A 26,261-nucleotide genomic window follows, 5' to 3' on the forward strand; every position below is an offset into this window, starting at 1 on the left:
TTTCACACCTCCAAATAAAGAAAGGTCTGAAACTAGTTTAGAAATCTTGATTTGTACTCCTGCAAAAAAGTTTATGTTATATTTAGAAGAGCAGCTGGATATTTGTCACATACTGCATAGTCTCTGTGTTTTTCTAATAGTCTAATGAAAGAATTGTCTCATAAGTTCATAATGTTATAATACTAGAAATATTTACAGCCTAGCCTTGAATGCAAAGCATATGTGAAATTTTCATGTGGGGTCTCTCTCTTCTTGTAAAAGGCATGTATATGTATTCCTGCCATGCTAAATTTACTTTGTACTGTAAGTGAATTTGTTCAACTATTTGAGAAAAAAATAGTTTCTATGATAGATTCAAATTTGAAAACATTTCGGGTTGACTTAACTAAACCAGCAGTGTCCTAACAAGGTAATTGAATTGTGCTTGAATTTTACTTGTAGTGCCCTGTTTACTAATTGTTCAGTACCTGAGACAAGGGGAACAGGGATGGCATCACTAGAAGAATGATGGAGAAGATCATCATTGTGAACAATCTTGAGACCTTATAGTGCTTAGACAGGCTGCTATATATATAGAAAACACTTTTGTGTCTGGATCCTTACAGCAGGAGATTTGGATGTCCAAATCACCTTGATGTCTCTGAACAAAAATCATGTTCAACAGTAGCTTGTTTTCATGTCTGCTCCATCAGACCACTAACTCACTAACTCCCTCTTTGCTCATTCTTCTGAGTTCTTTTTGTTTTAATTTAGCTACTTTAATGTCATGAGCATGTGCTACTTTATAAGTGGGAATACGGAACAGATGGAAGTATTTCATCATATTTATCTTCTGTGCTGTTGGAACAACTAAATACAGTACAATGCCAGAACACCTGTTGGCATGCAGCGTATAATTTCTTGGTTTAAATTCTTTGGAACAAAACATCATGAACATAAGGCTAAAGATAAGTCATCTACATTTAACTTGGTCAGAAGGACGTAGCTTGACTATTTTAAGATTTTCATACTTGGCTTAAAGAAGTCTAAACAAATAAAATAAAGACTATGTCAATCATTGCACATCTGAAAATTAGGTATTTGTAAGGGAGGAAGTGAACCAATATGTGTATTGCCGTATTTGTATACCAATGGGAGTCACTGCCACATGAGGGAGTTGCTTTTACTGGTGATGGCTATTGGGGGACCTGACAAGCCTAGTACCAGCCATGATGCTGGTCATCCAAGTATCTGTTTTTTTTCCTACTCTCACCCTCCCTCATAGGAAGGTCAGCTGTTGGAAGTTTAAAGGATGCATATTACATACCAACAAATATAATAAATTCCCAAGTTTCAAGTGAATAAAGTACAATTAAATTACTCTTGCTTTAGCTGCTTGCTACTCTATACATTCTCATCTCTCCAATTTGTTTTGTTATTGTTAAGTAGAACATTCCCATAAAACTTGAAAACAGCTTGTTGTTTTTCCACTGGGATCCAGATCAAGTTGGCCAGTTGCAGTTATGACTGCCATGGGTAGAGAAATCCAAAGTGAGATCAGAGAGATTCAGAACTCCAGATTAACTGCTGCATTCCAAGCTTTCCCCATTTCTGCTGGCCTGGAAAGAAGACATGGATTTTCCCCCCTTCTCTTCTTCATTATGACAGGCTGGGTTAAAATAGGGGCTGAAGGATCAGGCCATTGGAAATGGTGGGGCTTCAGGGCCTCTTTATTCTAATCCACTTATGCCCTGCCTCTAAAAAATGCCGTTCCAGAATTGTTCACCAACAGAATCTTCCACCAGCAAGAGGAAATTAGTTCCTGAGCAGGACAGAGCATATCTTTCTTCTTCTAAACATCTCAAGCAAACTAACTCTGGAATTAGAATTGTGTAGAGATGGGCAGAATCCAATTTGTCGCAGTTCATCTCAGTTCGTAGAAGCGGCAGCACAGGTACTGCTGCTCCCCTTCCCAGCCTCCTATGGCTCAAACAGCCACTCACCAGGCCCTGTGTGCTTGTTTTTTTTCCACCTCCTCTGCTAATCTTCATCACAAGCAAGAGCACAGACTTCTCTGCCCCACTCCCCTCTGAGTGGGAGGTCAGCCAAGATGGTGGGACAAAGAAGCCTGAGTTGTTGCTGAGACTGGAAGATCAGTTGAGGAGGTGCAGGAAGCTATCACACTGGGCCTGATGAGTGGCTGTTTGAGCCAGAGGAGGCTGGGAAAGGGAGCAGCAACAGCACCTGTGCTGCTGCCTTTACAAACCGGCACAAACGGGCTTGTGCCCATTCTAGAATGGTACTCTTAAGTTCTTACTGTACAACAGGATTTTGCTCTACATTCACAATGAAAATCTCATATCAAAGCTTCGAGTGGTCATCTGTAAATTCACACAACCGACCCAACCACTCCTCTGTCTGTTACGCTACTTCCATTTATGCTGTGGTGTTGGATAGAGGGAACTGAGGAGAAACTGTTGGGTGGAGCACTATATTAGCTGAGGGGTAGAGTAAAGATCTAAAATATTCCTAAGAGTTTCTGCACATGCACAGAAGTATTGACGTGTGCGAATTCACAGATGACCACGTGAAAAACTAGTTATGGTAAGCAAACTGTCCTTTTGCACCTGTGAATGCCCAGCAAAGTCTGAGTGCCATTATTTTGTCCCAGAGAAATTTCTAGACTGTTGTTAAAAGGTATCTCATGTAGGGTACATTGTCATAGTCTAGCCTGGAGGTAGGAGAAGATTGGCTTCCCCTCTCCAGTGTGAAAATGTGATTATTTTTGGGAAGAGAAGTGGCAGTGTTTTCAGTTACATAGTGAGGAATTATTTTCTGCTGTTACGCAAAGAGAAGCAGTTGGCACTTTCTACAAAATTCATCCAGTTGTAAGCATGTTCACATACCATTAGGTATAGTTGAAAGGTTAAGCACATGCTTAAATCTTTTCTGTTACAGTTGTGAAAACTGAAATGTATATAATTTGGCCGAATCATAGCTAACTTGTTAACTTAGGTTAAAAATACATCAACATTGTAAATATAATATCTCTCAAATTACAGCTCTGAATGCAGTGATGGAGAATGGTCTGCATATCTTCCCTCCTATTTTGATGTGACCGTGAAAGATCAGTCCTCCAGCGATGAGAGCTGGGAGACTCTTCCGGGAAAAGAGGAACCAGAGCCTGAAGTACAGAGTGACAGTAGTGGCGTGGAAGAAGAACCTAATGAGTTTAATTTCCAAGCAGGGTATGTTTTCCTGTTTCACACAAGAAACTACTGTTTGATAGAAATGGTAAATTCAGCTTTTGTTTGGTTGGGATACAGGAAAAGTACAAATAAGTTCATTGTCTTCCAACATTGATATTTGATACAGGATTTAGAGCATTAAAGCATTATGTTCTCCCTTCCCATGAAAAGCTGCAGCATCAGCTTACTCTGCTCTAGGTTATTTGCACAGTCATGCAAAGTGAATCCGATCTAATGCTGTTATGAATCTTCTACATGTTATTGCTGTTTAATGAGGACTTCCTCTTATTGCTACAGACTCAAACAGGTCCCTTGTATGTTTTGAAATCTGCTGGTGTATCTTTAATAGTTTAACTAGTGTGTGTGAATCTGGCTTTGGAGATCCCATTTGTCCTTATATGCATGTGTCTAGTTTACTGAAACACAGCTGTAACTTTTGTGAGAGTACACAATGCTGTCTCCACCTCAAGGTACTGGGTGTGTGCACAAAAGTTTACTATTGCACACACAAAGACCCTGTTCTTGTTCTGTGCCTTAATAGCTCACAAGTGTAGATGTAAGTTGAGCTTTATAATCAAAGTGGTGACATTTCAGGATAATGTGCCATCCCGCCTTATGCTCCTTTTATAATTTGAATACTGTGGTAAATGCTGAGATAGCAAGCAGTCAACTTATTTTCTTAAGCAGGTGAGTCTTTAGACAATATGCATATCATGGAGAAAGCAGCACTCTCTCTTTTGGTCCTGAGGGTACCATTCAAATATACATTTCCTCTGTTTAAATTCTGAAATAATATAATCTTGGAGGCTGTGAGTTCAGTTTTCCACTGTGTGTCTAAGGAGAAGTGCCAGGCTGTATTTCTTGGGGCATGCTGCTGAGCCCCAAGACGCTTCCAAGAAGAAGAAAATGGTCTGCATTTCTGAGAGTACTCAGAAATGTACTCTTAGGTAACCAGCTCAAGGTTGACTCATCCTTCCATCCTTCCGAGGTTGGTAAATTGAGTACCCGGATTGCCGGGGGGGGGGGAATATGTAGCCTGCATAACTGTAAACCACCCAGAGAGTGTTTTAAGTGCTATGGGATAAGCTGCAAACTTTTTACTCCCTACCTTTGGTATAGCCATTGGATTGAATTAAACATCAGTGTGTTCTCATTTTGCTCAACATTTAGCAAACTATCACTTAAATCAGATTGGCATCTTTTAAAACTTGTTTGCAAAATGAAGAAAGCCAACAATGATGGAAATAGGAAGGTCTGTGGGAGGCGGGATTTTGTTGTGGCAAGACTGGTTGGGTTTCGGGAGAGCTCCTGAAACTGAACAGGACACCTCAGTTTCGAGGGCCCCAATGTAGGGAGTAAAAGGACGGTCCACTAAGAAAAGTGGCATCTGAAGCAGCAGAGGCAACAGAAAGGGGAGAGAAGTTGAAAGAAGCTGGTCCCCCCCCCCCCAAAGTCTTATCTGAGTGCATGGACCAAGCAGGAAACCATGTTGGGCAAAGAGCTGGGAACACCCCTTTCAGAGAGAGGAGGATTTTGGAAAATATTCTGTCCAGGACTCTAAGCAAGTCAAGATATGTGTTTTATATAAAGAAACTTTTATGGACCTAAAAACAATGATACAGAGGAAAGATGGGCTTAACAAGTCAGTGAAAACGGATTAGATCCTATAATTCTTTGAGCCATGGTAGAAGCAAGCCTACCCCCCATCCTTTAGCCTTAATCAGGAGAAGAAAGAGAAGGAGAAAGAGGGAGGAGGGGAGGAAGTTATTCAGTGAATGAACTGTTTTAATCAAAGGCAAAGACTCGCTTCCACGGGACAGTCTAATCATAAACTGTCTGATTACAATGCTGATGGATGAAACTAGAATCAGAGAATAGAACTTTTGAACTTTGGAATTTAGGAAGAGTCTTAGATTGCATAACATCACTAGATCAGATGCACCTTTGTGTTTCCTTTGGCACCGTGGTGAAGGTGATCCTCCCTCCTGTAGTCTGGAGTAGCTTTGATTGGAGGGGGAGGGAAGGAGAAGCACATTAAATGAAAGAAAGTGTTTTAAAGAAGACAAAACTCTACTCCCTGGTTACCTACCCCTAATTACTGAGGCTGGAGAGAAAGATTGAACTGCTAATGTTATTTGCCTCAAGGCACTGTCTGTTATTTTAAACACTCATTGTTTTGACTGGCAGGCTGTGCCTCTCTCCTTAACATCTAAAGGAGAGAGAAGCACTAATCTACATTTTGGATGGGCTATGTAAACAGTGTTGTATGAAAGAAAAGAAAGGCAACTGTGACACCTGATGGGAAAAGACCCAAACAGCATCTTAAAAAAAACCTTGGAAATATGGCAGCGAAAGGAGGAAAAGAAAAAAATCCAAGAGGCTCACCTGCGCAGGAACAAAGTCTGAAATTATTGGGGCAAGAGACACTTAAGGATTGACAACAAAGCATACAAAATACAGTGGTGCCCTGCATAACAAGCGATTCGTTTAACGACGAATCTGCATAGCGATTGAGTTTTTGCGATTGCAAAAGTGATTGCATAACAATGTTTTAAATGGGAAAACATCGCTTCGCTGTTTTAAAAACAGCTGATCGGCAGTTCCAAAATGGCCGCCAGAAAAAAATGGCCACCCGCAGTGTTTTTGCGCCCTTTCCTCGCATACCGGGCAGCGAAAATGGCAGCCGCATCGAGGATTTCCGCAGAATGGTAAGTTTTTTGCCCATAGGAACACATTGAAGGGGTTTCATTGTGTTCCTGTGGGCTTTTTTGCCCCACATAGCGACAAATCCGTATAGCGATGATTTTTTTGGAACGGATTATCGTCGCTATGCGGGGCACCACTGTACGTTATCCACAGGATTACAGAAGGCACAAGGAAGAATGGCTCAGCTATCTGAACCAATCAAAAGATTTAGGGACTCAAATGACTGATATTAAACACTAAATTATAGAAAATAAAAAAGAAATAAAAAAGAAATAGCTAAAATAGAAAAAGCCTTTTAAAAACCCAGAAAAAATGAAGACTATGAATGCAGAGCTGGTAGTGATACAACATGAAAGAAACCAAGATGAAATCAACCTGCTAAAATTACAAATGGGGGGAGCCAACCTCATACTTAGATTCCAGAATATTCCAGAACAAAAAGATGAAGATAGAGTGCAATTGGAAACTAAGATTTTAGCTCCGCTTATGGAGATGCAAATAGAAGTACAGCAAAATATAGATACAGCACAAAGAATTAATACGGCAAATACCAGTAATAACAAACTCGCCAGAGAAATTCATCACTCTCGTCCACACACTCGTAATCTCAAGATTAGATCACTACGTGGGGCTACCTTTGAGATTGATGCAGAAGATTCAAATGGTGCAGAACGCGGTAGCCAGACTACTTAGTGGAATGAGAAAACACCAGCATATCTCTACCACTCTGGCTGCCTTGCATTGACTGTCCATTCGCTTCAACATTGACTTCAAAGTATAAATGATGATGTATAGGAGATCGCCACCAAACGTGGGAGGTGGAGCCAGCAGCTGCTGGGAACAGCTCCCAGAAAAAGCTGGAACCGCCCGGTCTGGGGTCTCTCTAGAAATGAGGAGATCGAATGGGAGACCAGGAGAGGTCTCTCTGAAGCAGTTGGTGAGCACCAGAAGGAAGAAGATTGGGCAGCAACCAGATTTTTCTTCCCTCTGAAAATTCACCCGAGCACAGATTGGAGACGGGAGCCATTTTTTGGCAGAATAGCTGTGAGTAACTCCACCCCCATTCCTTGAGGAGAGGACAAAAATACGGCTGAAAATATACAATAACAAAGTATGCCTTTGATTTATGAATAACCTCTTTAAGATGAAAAAGAAACTAGAGTGAAAATACCTGACTGAAAGAAGAGAAAGAGCGGCGAGTCGTGCTTGCCAGCCTGCTTCTTCAAAGCTAAACGGACTCTTAAACAGCAGGCTGGCTCAAGGTCAAACAGAGAGACAGTGAGACAGAAACATTTTGCGTTTCTGGAAAAAATCCCAGAGAAAATACTACTCGACAGGCATTAAGGGACTGAAATTTTGTGAATGCTGTTTAGTCTGGATCTTTTTCCCTAGAGCTGAAAAAAAAACCAGAGTGAAAATATTTGGCCGAAAGAGGGAAAGGAGTGGCGAGCTTTTGCTTACCAGTCTGCTTCTGACTCTTAAACAGCAGGCTGGTTCAAGGTCAAAAGAGAGACAGTGATGGAAAACTTGTTTGTTTCTGAAAAAATCCCAGAGGGTAATACCGATGGACAGGATTTATGAGACTGAAACTTTGTGGTCCAGCTTGGGACTCTGAAAATAGAAGTTTATCCTGTTTTTGGAGAAGAAGGAATGACTCTCTTTTTTTAGAAGCATGAGAACAGACTGAGGAAGAAACAAAACATCGAGACCTGACCGACTGGACTGAGGAGCCAAGAAAACCAGGACTGGAATTTTTCTTTATGGATTCTTTGGACTAATGGAAAGAATCTTAGTCGGATTATAAGGAGATCTATTGGAGAGACTGAAATCTTGTGATCATGGTGTAGTTTGGACTTTTTTGGCTTGACTGTGTGGGACTCTGACAATAGAACTTTGTTGGCTTTTTGAAGAAAAAAGGATAATTTCGCCACGGTTGTATTTTAAATTTCTGGGCTAAAAGTTGATTTATATATGATAACATCTGTGTATGGACTATGGACGGGAGGAAGAACGTAGGAGAAGTTTTGATTGTGGGTTTCGTTTGTGAAGGATATAGTATTATTTATATAAACCCTACTCATTGGAAAAATTGAAATGGCTCAAAATTTGGGGAAAATAGCACGAAAACAGACAAGGCATCGCAGATTAACATGCAGAAGATAATAATAGCAGGATTTCAGCAAATAAATGAATATTTTAATCAGATAGAAAACCAGATGAAAGAGAGGTCAACAGTTAAGTGAAACTGTATTAACTTCGGAACAGCCCTTATTGAGTAAGATGCCAAGTAACATGGGGTAAAGAGTTATCCAGTGATTTATTCAGTTATTAGTCAGAAAATGTGATACTGAAAATTGGATTGTTGTTTTGGATTCATTCTCCTCTTTCAAAAATTGGAAGAAGGCAGGGTCACTGAAAGAAGAGGAGCCTATTGAGAAAGTATGGGATAGGCGGGGTATAAATGGAATGAATGAATGAATGAATGAATGAATGAATGAATGAATAAATAAATAAATGAATAAATGAATAAATGAATAAATGGATATTATGATTTTTTTAGATGTGATGAATAATTGCCCAATTCAAAAGGAAGGACAGGATTTATTATACAAATGGCCATGGTTCTCAGATAGTGTTGAAGTAACATAGATTTATACTAAAATAAACCTGTAAATGGATAGCTGGAGGGCAAGCAAATTACAAAAAAGCTGAAAGTGGATTTGTTATTGTACTATGACTAGATTAGATTATTGTATATTTTGTGTTCTCCTATCCCCTAACCCTTTCCTTTTCCTTCCACTCCCTTTTACCTTTTGTATTCCCTACCCTATTCTTAGATAAATAAAATAAAATATTAATTTTTAAAAAGTGCTAATGATGACGTATAAAGCCCTAAACGGTTTGGGACCTTGATATTTGGCAGATTGCCTTCTCCCACCTAGATCTACCCGAATTACTCAGCACAGCCAGGAGGGATGGTTGAGGGGCCTAACGCCGAGAGAGGTCTGGAAAGAAAGAACAAGAAACCGGGCCTTCTCGGCAGTGGCCCCTCAACTATGGAACAGCCTTCCAACAGAGATTTGCCTGACACCCTCGCTGGGTCTTTTTAAGAGCCATTTAAAGACTTGGCTCTTTAGGCAAGCCTTCCTTTCTGTCAATTCTTGAATTCTATCTTCTTGTTTTCTATCATTCCCCATCTTGAATACACTATATTATTTATTCAATTGTTTAATATTCATGATGTTTTTATGATATTTCATTATATTTATGATAATTTGTAAGCCGCCCCGAGTAGACACTGTCTAGGTTGGCAGGGTAGAAATCTAATAAATAAATGTAAAATTCACGAGAATGGTATTTCAAGAAAAAGTTCTAAGAAATGTGCAAGATAAAGAATCCACTATAAAAGAGAAAGATATTAAGATTTTGAAACATATCCCATGGCAAATAAGACAGAAAAGGAGACAATACGCGGAGTTGACATATCTCCTAAGAACAAACTTAATTACGTATAAGCGGTTGATACCTGAAGGTGTCTCTTTCCAATTCCAGTCGCAGAGATATTCTGTTAACTCAGCAATGAAGGCAGAAGACTTTATGAAACCGGGGGGGGGGGGGGGAGGGAATGGCAGGCAGGTTTGGAAAGAAGAGAAAAAGACAAATTAGTAACAGAAAGAGGAGCAATCAAGTAGACCATCAGGACCAAATTCAGAAGGAAGTTCAGAATTTGAGATAGAAGATAAGATGGGAAGTGCCAAAGGAAAGTCCACCATGGAAACAAGAGAACCTAAGAAGAGGAAAGAACATTTTAATAATAAAGATGGATCAAATAAGCATCTATTTCAAAATCTATTAGAAATAAAAAAGCGCAACAACTCAGAATGTTTTAGCTAATGTAAATGGTTTAAACTCAACCCAAAGACATAAAAGAATTTGCCAACAAATACAGAATTTAAAATTGGACATTATGTGCCTTCAGGACTTATAGTATGAAAATCAAGAACCATTTAATGAAAAACCCCAGAATGAAATAGCGACAAGAGAATGTGTCTAAAATATGTGAAATGTGTTTAATAAGTTTTGGAAATGTAAAATACAGGAGGGTACTTTGAACCATATTGGGTGGACAGGTAGGGAAGTAGAAAATTATTGGAGATTAGAATAGGAGATGTGGAAAAAATGTATTTTGGGAGATATCATTTAAACTGGAATTGTGCTTATTGAGTATTATGCCTGAGATTGTAGATAAAGAAATGAAACATTTGATAATACATATAATTACTGTAGCTAAAATATAATATGGGAAATATTGGAAGAAAGCAGAAACACATTCATCTTAAAAAGAATGCAAAAATTTGGAATACTGTAGCTGGACTCAAAAATATGGACTGGAAAGTATGAATAAAAGAAGAATGTGAAGGTCCAATCAGTGAATGGGGAGAATAGTAATTCTAATTCATGATATTAATGTTACGTTGTTCTTTTTTTTATCTTTCTATTCTAGTATAATTGTATAAGTGGATGTAAAAGTACCCTCTCGCTCTCTGGAATTTTACCCTACCTATTATGGAAACATAGAATAAAGGCACATAAATACTTGAAAACAACAAAACACTAAGTAGTTTTCTTCTTATAAAAAAATAAATAAAAGTTAGAACAGTTAAAACCTTCATGTTCTTTCCTTTTTAAAATTTTTAAATTATTTTCCAAAACAAATACATCAATACAAAACAATACAAAATACTGACTAACAATCTAAAACCCAGTGCACCCCCATACCCATGGGAACTTTTAAAGTAATTATTTTATGTATTACCAACCTCTTCTCCAAAATTGTATTGATTGTTGCTTAGAGGCTTTCCCCTTTCCTTTCAGTAATACAAATTTAATAAATCTTGTCTTTCCTATGCCAATTTGAATTGCAGAGGGCAGATCTGAATCACAGATCTGAGTATGTCCAAGTAAAGCTTTGAAATCTTGAAAATTGGTTTAAGAACCCAACATTTCATAAATAGCAAGGAGATGTTACTCATTTCACACTTACACACACACACAACTGCAAACAGAAATTTTAGTAGTCTTTTTGTGTTAACAAAAGCTGCATGGTGTCGCTCTCCCTGTTTTTATTGGTTTTTCTTAATCACTGTTGTTCTGCCAGCCTTGGTGCAAGAAGCCCCACTGCCATCCCTGCTGCTTGTCGCCACCCCACTTTTGCTGTGATGCCACATTCAGACCAAGGAAGAAAGTAGACAGTAGCAAGATCCAGCTGTGTCTCCCAGCCACTGCCATCTCCATCGTGTTGGCAGTTCTTAGCCAGTTGTGTGCATAACTCCTGGTCCCAAAGGTTTTGGGGCCCAAGGGATTCTGGGGAGAGGTGGTAATAAAAAAAATCACCTGCCACAGAGATCATGAGTTGGAATGTCCCACCATTTCAATTACCAAGGGCAGTGATATTGCCTGACCCCCTCATGCATCCATGTTCCCTTTGAGTTCACTGCCAACTAGGCAAGAAATACCTATTTCCCCAAAATGTAGGAGGGTAAGGCTGATTGGTCTCAAATGGTTACTTAAATCCAGTAGCTTTATGAAAACCCATTACTGCTAGTCATGGTGACTACAAGAACCATCAGGTTATTCTGTCAATAAGTGTCTGCCTTTTTGGGCTGTCAGAAGGTTCAATGCACCACCACAATATTGCTGATAGATTTTATCTCTTCATTGTGATTCCCAGCTACTGTATTTTATCCTATTGTAGTCTCTAAAATTGGACAACCATCTATCAGATCTGCTCTGATTTGGATTCCTGCATTGAGCCAGGGGTTGGAATTGATGGCCTTAGAGGCCCCTTCCAATTCCATTATTCTATGATTCTGTGCTGCTTTGAGATTATATTTGTAAAAGGAAGCAGGCAGTAGAAGTGGTGATGAATAAGTGGCACATTTTTTCTTGCAGATTATGGGAACTCATTCTACCAGTGCAAGGATGATAAAGCAGAAAAGGTTAGCATATAAAATTCCTTTTAAACCAGAGGTAGTAAAATATGCTAAGGAGCATGGATACAGAGCAGCAGAGAGACATTTTGGGCCTCCTCCATCTGAAAAAATGATTAGAGAGTGGAGGAAACAGGAGGATCAGCTGCAAAAAGTAAGCACACTTTCCGTGGACATGCTGCAAAGTGGCCAGAGTTGAAGGTGGACATGAAAGAATGGATCATACATCAGCGGAATAATGGTTTCTCTCTCAACAGAAATTATCATATTTGAAGGAAAACACATTTCTATAGAGAAAGGCATTCAGGATTTTACAGGATCACCATCATGGTGCTACAGATTTATGAGGCGATGTGGTCTTACTATGCGGACCAAAACTAGAATTGCACAAAAAATGCCAAAATAATATGAATCTAAAATTCTATCCTTTCATAAATTTGTTATTGATGCTAGGAAGAAAAATGGCTTTGAAACTGGCCAGATTGGGAATATGGACGAAGTCCCGCTAACCTTTGATGTGCCATTTAATAGGACTGTAGATCTGAAGGGTGCCAAAACCATCACTGTGAAAACTTCATGGCATGAGAAGAGCCATTACACAACTGTATTATCCTGCTGTGCCGATGGCACCAAATTGCCACCCATGTTGATTTGCAAAAGGAAAACATTTCCAAAAGAAGTGATTCCGCAAGGAGTTGTTATACATGTACATGAGAAAGGATGGATGGATGAAAATATTTATTTATTATTTATTTATTGGACTTATATACTGCCCCATAGCGCTACAAGCACTCTCCGGGCGGTTTACAATTTTAATTATACAGGCTACACATTGCCCCCCCAGCAAGCTGGGTACTCATTTTACCGACCTCGGAAGGATGGAAGGCTGAGTCAACCTTGAGCCGGCTACCTGGGATTTGAACCCCAGGTCGTGAGCACAGTTTTAGCTGCAGTACAGCGTTTTAACCACTGCGCCACGAGGCATGGAATGAGAATATGGGTTGAAAAGGTGTGATCCAAACGTCCTGGAGGACTTCTGAAAAAACCTGCCTTATTAGTGCTTGACCATTTTAGAGCACATATTAGCGAACCAATAAAAAAGTGTTTCAAAGAAGTGAAGACTCATCTAGCTGTAATTCCTGGAGGTCTTACCAGCCAGTTGCAACCTCTTGATGTTTCCATCAACAAGCCATTTAAGGTCTTAATGAGAGAAGAGTGGAACAAATGGATGACTGCTGGTAATCATGATCTGACACCTACTGGACGAATGAAGAGGCCCACCATCACTCAAGTTTGTGAATGGGTGAAAACATCATGGGATTCAGTGAAGGAGGAGATCGTTGTACAGTCATTCAAAAAATGTGGCATTAGCAATGCCTTAGATGGAAGTGAGGACGATATCTTATATGAAGACAGCGAAGAAAGTGATGTCAGTGATTGTGAGCAAATGAGCTTCCTAAATTCTGACTCTAGGTGATGGTGAGTTCTTGGGGTTTCAAGAAAACTAGAGTACACAAACCTTTAAGTCTCTCCATTTATTAATGACAGTGGTAATGGTTCTTAATGCCACTGTTGACTGCTGTTCACTTTACATGGTTCAATTGTTATTCTGTTATAGTTTATTAAATATTTTATTACACTATTTGGTTCAGAATATTTTTCCCTGTTTTCCTCCTCTAAAAATTAGGGCGTCCTAAGGTCAGGTGCGTCTTATGGAGCGAAAAATACGGTAATTTTTGCAGGTGTGTTCTCGTGTGTATTTAAATATCTGAAAAGTCTGCAGCTTTGCTGTGTAAGGTATCTGAAAGCCTCAAACTGCTTTTATAGCCACAGTAAAGATTTTTTTAGGATTGCCACTCTTCAGTGTTCCAATAAGTTAACAGCTGCTATACACAATGGCAAATTGAGCATCTTAAAATTTTGGTATATTTTTTCTTTCTAATCAGATTGTTTGATTTTACCTCAGAAGCACTGGTACTCTGACAAAATCTTCACACTTTTGAAAGAGTAGTATCAGTTCACCACATGTAGCAAAGGAACAGTATTTTGCAGTACCTTGAAGACTTGGAAGTTTTCTTGGACATAAGTTTTGATGAACTGTAACCCAGTTTTTCAGATAGTATTATGTTTGTGCACAAACCATTTCACAGTATTAGACTTTGTATCAGTGGGGACTGTAATGACTTTATTATTTTATGTCAAGTCAGTTCCATGATCGATATTGGAGCAGCAGGAATTGCCTAGAGAGGTTGCGTTTATTGTGTGATTCATTCTAAATCTTTGTTAAATTGAAAGCAAAATGTAGTTAAAGCCTTAATTTTGTCCACCTACACTAGAAAGCAGTTGAAGAGGAAATTGTTTTACTTACATTCAAATGATCTTTTTCTGTATTGCACAGCTATACTTATAAGAAATTGTGACTCCTACCAAGTGACTTAGATAAGAGTTTTGTTTATTTTTGAATGCATAGCACCAACTGCTTGTAAACAGCACCTATCTTTAAATTATTATGTATTCCTGCCATGATGCTAAAATGTGAAAGACTTACAAATCATTTGATGTTGTTGACTTCTGTTTAATGATAGCAGACTGTGATCAGTAAGCGAAAGAAATTCCAATTGCAACTAATTGAGCTAGAGTTAATCTAATTTAAAGGTTTACAGACTATTTTTATTTAGCCTTTACATCAAGAAAAGAAGTACCCAAACTAGCAGAAGCAGCTTGAGTAGTTTTTTTTTATGTTAAAGGAGATGATGGGAAAACAAAGTGTCAGATTCTTGTAAGCCCACAATTTGTGACTTTCTCCCTGCAGAAGGAATGAAAGTGCTCTGTAAAGAGCAGGTCATTTTTTACCTGCATCCTTCCACACTCATTCAGTGCAAGTAAGAGAGGTGCATGACCTCAGATTTATTACTGTTTGTGTGAATTCATCACTGTCTCCTACTTCTGAAACCCAATCTGAATACTAGATTAGCAGAGACTCTAAATGAACCATCGAATTAGTAGTGACCTTGGAGGCGATCTTTTTAAAGCCCCATCTCAATGCAGGATGCAGCTACAGCATTTCTAAGAGATGTCTGTCCAACTTCTCCTTAAATGTTTCCAGCAAAGGAAGGCCCACCATCTCCTGAGTAGGCTCTGAACACTTAGCAGTTTATGCCAATGTTGTCTCATAACAATTCTAATGTCTGCATACTTGAACTTACAGAAAGCAGTGTGTAACTTACACAGCATTTCAGCTGTTAATGCTGAATTGTTGTGTCTGTTGGTTCCTACACATAATACGGATACTGGGCGCAGATGAAGATCACTCTGTGTATGATTGTTCATATACAATTTTACTTTCATTTTGTATAGCTTTCAATTTTTTTTCTATAAAGGGAACAGACCTGTCTGGAGGATGGTGAAATTCCTTGGTTGCAATATCATGAAGATATTGGAAGTAGCAGTGATGAAGAAACGGATCAAGTGAGCCATTTTGTGCATCCTAGTATTTTCATGTTGGATGGAAACAACAACCTAGAAGATGATTCCAGTATGAGTGAAGACTTAGATGTGGAATGGAGGTATGTGGGACTGTCTCTGGATTTGTCATTTGACCCCAGGTCACTTGTTATTGGCTATCTGCCAGTGCTGATTTGAGTTGTATTTTGCTCTCATCTGATTTTTAAAATTAAATAAACAGTTGAAGGAATGGTATGGTGAATCATCAGTATGGCAGTCATATCTCATTGGTCAATGGTTTAGAGACCCACAGTTCTAATTCCCAAAGTAGGCTTAATATTAAGTGATGCTGCTGTCCAGTCACTGTACTGCAATCTGGAATGGGTGTTTCCTCCCTCTTTGTGATGCCCCATTTAAAATGTATCAGAATTTTCAGTAGAGTGTCATAAGTAAGGAGGGGAAAGAATATACAGCAAAGTGAGCTTTCTCATTTTACCAAACTTATATGCTATTTATATGCTAAGAAGGAAGAATTGTTAACATATAGAATCAAATTTGGGGTTAATCCATTCTTGTTTTCATTTAATGTGAAAAAATGGAACTTGCTTACAAGGCCAGCTGAGGAAAGGGGAAATGTTTAGTTTACCACTTTCTGACCCGTTTAGAAGTCTTAAACATTGTAATTCTTGCTTTGGAAGTAGCAGGTATTTCTAACTTTTTTGTTTGCTTTCTACATGATTGCGTATCTTCAGTTTCTATTGCCATATATCACTACTATTAATATGGAACAGTCTAAAACCCCTCTTAAAAATTGATATTGGAGGCTGGCAGAAAAACTATCCTTTAACTTACTAATCCCAGTGCAAGTGTTAACACTTATAGACCTATGGAGTCAAATGTTGTCTGTTTGTGATAACATATTGAGAATATAACTTCTCAGGTTATTTGATTGCATATGTCTTCCAATATGTATAAAATATGTATTTCGAAATTCTAAGAACTGGGGGAGGTAATTGTATGCAATACTGTATAGTAAACCAACATGGATTCAGTTGAGATAGGAACATTAATAATGTTTTCCCTTTTAGGCTTCTTGATGAATTTGGTGATGGCCTAGGTGTGGCTCAAGCCATTTCTTATGTGGATCCACAGTTCCTTACATATGTGGCACTGGAAGAACGATTGGCACAGGCAATGGAGGTAATGCAGTACTTCAGTAAGTTTCTGTTTTAAGATTAAGTGAACTGAAGTAAAACATGATAAAAACATATTTATATTAGGTCATCATTAACTACCTGTGAATTAGTCGTGTTAGCATTTTTCATTTTTCTGCATCCAAAAAAATGGAGTTTAGTGTGTATTATGGAAAGGCTTTCCTGTGATCTTGGTTTGCTGGATAACTATTATATCAAAGCTGTTGTTGGGATCAGAAGCACAGCCACTATGGAAAAGCTAGTTCAGTTATGGTGATGATACTCCTACAACTCCTTGGAAACCAAGCCGCCATCCTCAATCAACAAATTGTAAACTGATGACTTCCCACTTACCTGCCCCCCAAGCACTAGGAGGTACCTTCATAAAAATGCTGTATGTCCTGTATTCTAACAGATAGGCTTCCAGCTAGAACCAGTAGAAGTCATCCTGTCAAGCCACATATAGCCTTGTAGTTAGGAGGGTGGCAGCTGACATATATATCCCCTTCCACAACCCCTCTTGAAAGAGTTCATATCCAGCCAGTTGCCCTATTGTCAGGAAAAAAATCCTGGACCACACACCATGGGAAAGAATAGAGTTGCTCCTTTTCGTAATGAGTGATTTGAAAGTGATCTATCCATCTGACCCATAAGATGTAGGTGTGCATCGAGAGGACTTGGTGTCATACTGTCATACTAAAAGCAATGAAGCGATTTAGGAGAAGGCTAGAGTGTAGGTGGAGGAAGAACCCAACGGATTATACAGTGGTAACTCGTATAACGAGTGCCCCGTTTAACGATGAATCCGCATACCGATGCAGATTTTGCGATCGCTTCCCCCACCCTCCTGGCCAAGCGCCAGCCGGTCAGCCGGCCGAAAAAGCTGGTGCGCGCTCAGGAGGAGGGTGGGGGAGCCTTCGCCCGCCCTCCTGCCTGAGCGCCAGCCCCATTTTTGGCCAGCTGATTGGCAGCTCCAAAATGGCCGGCGCAACCATTTTCGCACCCTGCCCTCGCTTACCGAGGCGCGAACATGCCTGCACTATGGAGCTACTTCGCTGAACGGTGAGTTTGGGGCCTATTGGAACGCATTAAACGAAGTTTAATGCATTCAAATGGGTTTTTCTATTCCGTACAGCGATGTTTCGCCATAGCGACGGTTAATCCAGAATGGATTAACCTCGCTATGCAAGGCACCACTGTAATTGGATAGCTGTCAGGGTCGCAACTAACCTTTACCTGACTAAGGTAAAGGCTGCTTGTCGAACATACTTCGCTAACCGGATAAGCGAAGCTTCAAATCAGCAGGTGGAGTTATTCCGTATAGTGCATGACCTATCCGGAATTGGTCCGGGTGACAGGCCTCCCTCTAGTTTTTCACCGGACTAATTTGCAGCTTTTTTAACATCTGAAGTGGAGGCCGTCCGCCGGGAGCTCTTGCCCGGTAACTTTCGATTCCTTTCAGCCTTTGACGCCTGATACTGTGGACAAGGTGCTTGATCGCTGTCGGGCCACCACCTCCTCCCTTCACCCTTGCCCAGCCTGGCTAATCAAAGCAGCCAGGCCGATAACAACAGAATGGGCCACTGCTATGATAAATTGGTCTTTCCTTGAGGGCAGGTTTCCTTCTGCCCTCAAGGAGACACTCATTAGGCCCATAAGAAAGAAACTTAATATGGCTGTGGACAAAATTGGCAATTATAGGCCCATCACCAATGTTTCTTTCATGAACAAAGTGGTTTAGAGGGTGGTGGCTGACCAGTTTCAGGCCCACTTGGATGAAACAGATGCCCTGGATCCGTTTCAGTCGGGCTTCAGGCTGCACCACGGTACAGAGACGGCATTGGTCGCCCTGTACGATGACCTGTTGAGGGAGGTTGACAGGGGTAAAATATCTCTGTTGGTCCTCCTCGACATCTCGGCGGCCTTCAATACCGTCGAACACGGTATCCTCCTGGTGAGGCTCTCTGAGGTGGGAATTGGTGGCTTGGCGCTCGCCTGGCTCCATTCCTTCTTGGAGGACCGCCCCCAGAGAGTGCCGCTTGGGGAGACTGCGGGGTTCTACAAGGGTCGATTATCTCCCCAATGCTGTTTAACATCTATATGAGGCCGTTGGGTGGGGTCATCGGGGTGTGGGGCATTGTGTCATCAATATGCTGATGACACCCAGCTCTAGACCTCCTTTTCACCAACTGCAGGTGATGCTGTCCTGTCCCTTCAGCACTGCCTGGGGACCGTACTGCAATGGATGCAGGAAAATGGGCTGAGGCTGAATCCGGAAAAGACAGAAGTTCTGAGGGTGGGTGGCCCAGTGGTTGGCAGCTTGGGTGACTCTCTCACGTTTGGGGAGGTGACCCTGGCCACGAAGAGTGTGGTCCACAGCTTGGGGGTACATCTGGACCCAACACTCACCATGGAAAATGCAGGTGGCATCGGTAGTCCGTACTGCCTTTTTCCATCTTTGGTGGATCGAGCGTCTGCAACCCTATCTTGAAACGGGGGCGCTCACTGCCTTGGTGCATGTGCTCGTAATTTCAAGATTAGACCACTGTAACGTGCTCTACGTGGGGTTGCCTTTGAGGCTGATGTGGAAACTTCAGGTGGTACAGAATGCGGTGACCAGACTCCTTAGTGGAGTGAGAAAATACCAGCATATTTCTTCTATTTTGGCCGTGCTGCACTGGCTGCCCATTCGTTTCCGCATCTTCAAAGTTTTAATGCTTACTTATAAGGCCCTAAATCAGGGGTGTCCAACCTTTCATCTTCCCTGGGCCATATTAGAAGATTAAAATTTGGTTTGGGCCGCACATACATTTGGTTTGGGCTGCATGGGGGGGCAGCCCTAGCCGTCCTCCACAGCCCCGCTCCAAGCGCGCTTACCGGCAGCTGCAATCTCAGACAGCAGAGGCTGCCAGCTTTGACTCTGGTGGCTTTATGGGGCCGGGAGGGGGTCCACCTATTGACGGGAATGGCGCAATACAGTCACGCAGCCACCCTCTCCCCTTCCCTCCTGCTCCTTCCTTCCTTCCCTCTCCGCCCACTACAGTTGTGATGTGCCCCGGCTGCATTCCGACTGCAAGCGCCAGCAGTGTAACTTGAAACTTTGGAATTTTTTTAAAATAAAAAATTGCACTGGGCCGCATTATGAGCTGACCTGGGCCGCATGCGGCCCTCGGGCCACAGGTTGGACAAGCCTGCCCTAAATGGTTTAGGACGCCTGCTCCCACCAAGGTCTACCCGGATCACCCGTGCGAGTCAGGAGGTGAGGCTGAGGAGCCTGATGCCGAGAGAGGCCCGGAAGGAAAAGACACTAAATCGGGCCTTCTCGGCAGTGGCTTCTTGCCTCTGGAACAACCTCCCTCCGGAATTTCGCACGGCCGCCACGCTGGGTACCTTTAAAAGCCAATTGAAAACATGGATATATATTCAGGCCTTCCCTCCAGTCAATACTTGAGTTTTCTTTTTATTCTTTATATATTTCTTACTCTATTTTTGTATTGTAATTTGCTATTGGATGACTTATGTAATATTCTTGTGTTATTTTATTGTTTCTATGTTATATTGGAAGCCATGTAGAGTGGTCGTATAGACCAGATGGGTGGGATACAAGTCAAATAAATAAATAAATCAAATAATTAAATAATTAAAGTATGAGAAAAGGAGAGCCAGCAAGGATTCTGTTCAAACATGGCATTGATGATACTGAACTCAACATCTGTATGAATGCAAGTGTGAGGGGACCAAGGGTTTCTTTGTGGAGAGGGAGGTGAAGTCACATGGTTATTAAAACAGTTTAAAACAGTCAACACATGATCTTGTAACTCAATAGGAGAGAAGAGTGCAATGGAATATAGGTAGTGTTGGTTCCCACTGGTACTGAGAGAAGCAACTCTTTTATTGTACCTGCCTCTCAGACATTATGCCAATACATTTTAGATGGGACATGGAGATGCAGCAAAGTTAATCACCTGAGTTTCCTTTATGGAGAAACCAGACTCATACTTTACCTGGGGCTTCAGGTGAAATCAGTGCGAAAGCTTCAATTGTTTCAGAATGCAGCTATCACTGAGTTGTATTTTCTCACACTACTGTTACTCACTTCCTGCCAGATTGTTTTCATGATTGTTATAAGGTGCTGGTTTGTGACCGTTGAAGCCTAAAACAGTCTTGAGTCTGGAATATCTCAAAAAATGCTTTTTTCCATGTAAACCAGCATGACAAATCGGTTCCTCTTCTGAGACTTTGTTTCAGATACTTCTGCCATTGGAAATGCAGTGGCTGAATTTCTGAGACAGGGCTTTTCCACATCACTGTTTGTTTCATATGGATGGTGAAAACATTGTTACAATGGTGCCTCGACTTACAAATGTCCTGACTTATGAACATTTCAAGTTACGAGCAGCTCTGTCGGCAACATTTTGCTTCAACTTGTGGCCGGAGCTTCCAGTTATGAACACTAAAAGGCAGGGAGGAAAGGTGGGAAATTCAAATAGCTAACTGTTGGTGGCAAAGAGGCTGCTTCTTTGTAGCTCTTTCACCCCTGCAGTTCGAGAGTGTGCGATCGGAGAAGGCTTGGGACTGCTTGGCTTCTGCTTCTGAGTGAGAGTGTGTTTGTTTGCAGGGAGACTTGGGACTGCCTGGTAAGGTAAGATGCTGCTTCCTGCTTTTTAAAAAGTGCCTGTTCTGGGTGGGTTTGGGTTGGGGGGGTTATGTTTCTGTGCTGTGTTGTTGTTTTGTTTTTGGTGTTTTTGGTGGGGGGGGTTGCAGCCCCAGTGTCTTCCAATGGAGCTTGCTCCATTGTTTATTTTTGGTTTTGTTTTGTTTTTAAGCCCCAGCGCCTTTAGGGCTTGCTCTGTTTTTTATTTATTTATTTATTTATTTATTTATTTATTTATTTATTTATTTATTTATTTATTTATTTATTTGTGCAGCCCCAGTGCCTTCCAAATGGACTTGCTCCATTGTTTATTTTTGGTCGGTTTGTTTTTTTAAAAAGCCCCAGCACTTTCGGGGCTTGCTCTGTTGTATATTTTTGGTGGTGTTTTTTTAAGCCCCCATGCCTTTGAGGCTTGCACCTTCATTTGTTTGTTTGTTTGTTTGTTATTGCAGCCTTAGCATTTTCCTTTGGGGCTTGCAGTTTTTTATTTTTATTTTATTTGGGAGGGTTTTTTTTTTCCTCTTCTGGAATGGATTAATGACGTTCCAATGCATTTCAATGGGAAATGGTGCTTTGACTTACGACCATTTTGAGTTACGTCCGTCTTCTGGAACAGATTATGGTCATAACTCAAGGCACCACTGTATTTCTGTTAATTTTTGCAGAGAAGAGTCTAGAGCTGGTACTGGTTGTGAATAATTTTTGTTGTTTTCTTGGATTGTTTGTTTGGTTTAGTATGACTGCAGGTAGCTGTGGATATATTACTGCAACAATATATATGTGGAAAATAATGTTACAACCCTTCTTTGGAACATGTAGAATGACAAAGGTTTTCTGTCATCTTATGCTGAACATTGCAGCGTGGTAACCAGAGAGATTTCTCTCTCAGTTTCACCATACTTTTAATTCATTCAGAGAACCTTTGGATTTTAGTATCATGTCATACATAAATCCCCATCTTCCCTACTTTAAGGGGGAGGGACAGGGTTGATAGACTTTGAGACGGGTATTGGCAATGTGGCTCATCCTTCCATGCATTTGACATCAAAGCATATAGACACAGTGCTTGGCATCAACATTTGAAATTTACTGTTCCTATGTGAATATAACAGTTCTTCCTCTTCTTAATTTAATGTCGTATTTCACTATTTTAAAGAGAGTCTAATTTTCTGAATATGGATACGTTTAGCTCAGTGGCTATGTTTTGAGGTGTGATGTGGTTTATTAAAGATCCATTTTGAAAGTGTAAAAATGAACAGAGCATTTGATCATCAGTAGTTTATCGAGGTGTGGTGTACATAAAATAGTCATTGTACATAGTGCTATTAATTAATCCTACTATTTTGATGAACAAGGATACCTAAAATTTCTGTTATATTTAAAACCAGCTCAGTTCTATTTAAGTAAAAAAAAATTTTTTTCTAGACACCTGTAAAATGTAACACTTGTGAACATTATAGTTTCGTAGATTCCTTCCATTATCAGTAGGGAAATATCTCAGATATATGCAAGCCAGAACCCCTTGAGTGGTATGGGAAGCAAGCAATAATTTATATAACACTAACTTTTATATATATTTTTTCTGTTTCCTGGCCTACGTGCTCTGGGATTATATGTGATACTTAACACCAGTCATAGTTGCTTTTGCACTCTGTTTTCATAACTTGAGCCAATCATTAGCAAAACTGCATGAGCTTTACGAACTGTATGACAAAGTCAACATTTTGTGGTCTAAACACATGCTGCATGTTAGGTTTCAGTTCATACTAGGTTCTAATTTTTGTGTCTGAAAAATTTTGTTTTTTAAATTTGGATAATTTTGCCAGCTGCAGAAGTAAAAGCAAGGAGCATAAGGTTGTATGTAGGATGATATTATGGAGGGCCAAAGAACATTTTAGGCCACTGAAACTGGCCAGTGTGTGAACATTATTTGGAAGAATGAGCACTTTGTATTTGGGTTGGTTTTGTGAACTGTGGTTTAGCTAACAGAGATTCAGATTTCTAGACTTTAAAAAAATGATTTCATTCAATTTTATTGAATTTTAGGGGATTCTAATAATTTGTTTTTCAACCTATCCTTGGCTTTTGGAGTGAGCAGTGGTGAATATTCAGGTAAAGAGTTAGATTTCTGTGCTCGCACTGAAAGACCACAGATACAGTGAACTTTGGTGTGGCTAAAGTCAGAGAGAGAAAAGGACTTTGAACTCTCAACAAAAAACTGGAATTTTTCCTAGGATGTCTTATGATGGCTAGAAAATAAGTCCATGTTGTTTATAAAGTTGTGTGAGCTGTCTTTGTTCAAACATAGTGCAAGATAAGGAGAAACTACATTGTTCTACGCGTAACAAAGAACTTTAAAAAATAATAGAGAACTGCAAATACTTCTTGAAGTATACTTCAAGGGGACAGCTTGACTTCAACAGATTACAAAAATGTTTCAATGCTAACTTGGCCTGCATCAAATCAAAATATTTATTGGTGATGCATTGCATCTGGGGGGGGGGGAATACTTTAATGCTTGGCTACAATTGAATACTGGTTTTGCACAGGATCAGCACCCCTTTTATTTTTTAAGCAGGGAGCAGTTACAAGCAACCCCACGGTCCGTATCTCTGCAGACATAACACAGGCTGGAGTGAAGTCCCCTACACGGCTGGAATTACCTCATGTCTCACATCTTTATGTCCCCCCCCCCACATGCATCGGTGCAAGGCCAGCATAGTTAAGTGGCACTGCAGCTTCAGGTACTTGAGTCTGGTGCCCTGGTCAGCTCTGCTAGCAACTGTGGCAATAAGGCTATCTGCAGGAGTGGTAGCAGCCAGTCAGCTATGGTGATAGCTCCTGACACTTGGCTACAAGTGTGAGGCCACTGAACAATTTTTATCAGCTTGTTCAAACGTCTGCTTCTTTGGGCTTCATTTAAAAAAAAGATTTTGTCATTTGTCAAACAATGCCAGACGTCTTTGCTCAAAAACAAAAATTTAGATAATACAGTCTTCAACAATATATTGAATACATTTCATTGCCTGATGTAAAACAAAAGCTTAATTGTTTGCTAATATTCTAGAAATGCTGGGTGGGGAGAGGGAAAATTCGTTTGCTCTTAGTGTAATATTTCAGTGTTTTCCAAACTACATCAGCTGGTTGCTTGTTAGTAAATGAAATCTCTGTCTGAGTTACATTTAAAAGAAGCTATTGTGTCCTTTTGTCAAGGACTCTTGAATATTTACTCAGATTAAAGTGGCCTTACATTTTCCACCATATTTCAAATCTTGTATTTAAAGAGAGCCAAGATAATTCTGATAGTTCTTTTCTTAGAAGAGTGTTGTGTTTCCTGAGTTCTTTACTACGAGAGAAGGAGATTCAGCACTGTCAACATACTGTGACTTTGAAAATACTGAGTATTCTTGAAATCCGTAGTTACAAGAGATTGTTGTCAAGGGGCAAAATGCAGTAGTCAGTAGTTACACTGCTTCAGTTAATTTTTTTTTGTGAACATAGTTATTGTGATCCCTATGAACTAAATGCTTTTTAAGGTAAACATTTTAAATAACATGCATACATGCTTAGTCATTTGGTGTCAAAATGAGAGGATTAATGAAAGTGTTCAACATTATAGCTAAAACATCTTTTATGTCAACATACTTTATCAACAAAGTAACTTTTATATATTATCATACATCAGTCAATGTATGAATTAGAATTAGTGCTCATTGCCTCTATGAAATTATTAAATGACCTAGTCTCCAAAGGAATAACCATGTTTGTTATTGCAGCAAAAACAACTGTGAACTTTAGAGCATGTTAAATATAAACAAGTGTTTTATGTCATAAATCAGGAATTAGAAGTGTGTGGTCATCCTAGTGTTGAAATTTGATCAGCAAAACTCGAGAAGTGGAAGAATGAATACATACACAAGTCGTCAGAAGAAAAGTGGCTGGCTTTTGGTATCGGTTACCAAGGAAAAGCTTGGCATCATGCCTCACTTTAATGATATTGAAAAAAGCTGATTTTGAAGCGTTTTTCTAGTTTTTACTGGGCAGAATCTTTTAGCAGTTGCAGAGTCCAACAGCTATGTTGCAACTGTTTCAGCTATTTTCAACTCACTCTTACACAAATCAGAGGTCACTCTGATGAAAACAAGGGTTATGTACACACAATGGAATAGTGAATACCTCCTTGCATAGTTGTAAGAAAATGAGGACTGTATGCTCAATGCCATTGGTGCATGGAGAAAACAGTAATTTGTCTGTAGATTGGAAAACAGCAAAGAAAACCTCTGAGTCTACACAGTATGTCTGTCTGTTATTCAACATACAGTACTTACCTTAGTTATCTTTAGTTTTTCAAAACTAAACTAAACCAGACCAAAACTAAACATAGCCCTCAGTACAACCATATACTTGCAAACAGAACACTTTTAGAAAATGATATTCAGGAATATTATTAAGCCACAATAAGTGAAGTCTGAAAAATTGTATTTCAGGTTACAAACCAAACAGATTTCCCATTCTCTTTCTCCATGTTTTCAGTCTGTTACATTAATCTCCTGGTTATAATAATGTTATTGGTGGATATTGTATGCCCTCAATATGTTTCACATTTAAAAAATTATTTTCTAATAAATTATAAACAGACAAAAAAACCTGTCTTCATCTAAATGAAAGTTTTTATTTAATTTTTTTTGGGGGGGGAGGGGAGATGAGTTATTGGCTCAGATGTTTTTAGTCATATTTAAAATGCTCTAAAATTTCACAAAGGAGAATTAAGGTAATTTACAATGGGGTACAAATATTTTAAAAAACTGTACTCTTCCTTTCATTAACCTGAATCTTTTCAAATTCAGGTAACAAGCATGTTCATGGAAATGACTTATCAGCGTCTCCAGGTACCTGCAATTTCTGATTGTCTACATTCCAGTTATGTAGATAATATAGTTAATATGGAAGGTTGACAGCATTTTAATTTAATTTATTATCATCATTATTATTAAATGAGTGTTTTTGTGCAAATGTTGTGACATCTTCAGGAGTATTAAAATATAAG

At 39.8% G+C, this 26,261-nt stretch overlaps 1 protein-coding gene across 13 annotated transcripts in view; it reads left to right on the forward strand.

Annotated features, from left to right (window-relative positions):
* Nucleotides 1-26,261, forward strand: part of PJA2 (praja ring finger ubiquitin ligase 2) — a 63,253-nt gene that overhangs the window by 25,062 nt on the left and 11,930 nt on the right. For 6 of the 13 annotated variants that reach the window (XM_072992477.2, XM_072992479.2, XM_020779990.3 and 3 more), the window contains 4 exons: nucleotides 3,042-3,227; nucleotides 15,304-15,489; nucleotides 16,456-16,567; nucleotides 26,062-26,103. In XM_072992477.2, coding sequence (XP_072848578.2) covers nucleotides 3,042-3,227; nucleotides 15,304-15,489; nucleotides 16,456-16,567; nucleotides 26,062-26,103 — 526 coding nt within the window. Of the gene's footprint in view, nucleotides 1-3,041; nucleotides 3,228-15,303; nucleotides 15,490-16,455; nucleotides 16,584-26,061; nucleotides 26,104-26,261 lie in introns of all 13 variants that reach the window. The other 7 variants (XM_072992478.2, XM_078386252.1, XM_078386253.1 and 4 more) reach the window with 2 other exon arrangements.

Source organism: Pogona vitticeps, chromosome 2, assembly GCF_051106095.1.
Source record: "Pogona vitticeps strain Pit_001003342236 chromosome 2, PviZW2.1, whole genome shotgun sequence".
Taxonomy (NCBI): domain Eukaryota; kingdom Metazoa; phylum Chordata; class Lepidosauria; order Squamata; family Agamidae; genus Pogona; species Pogona vitticeps.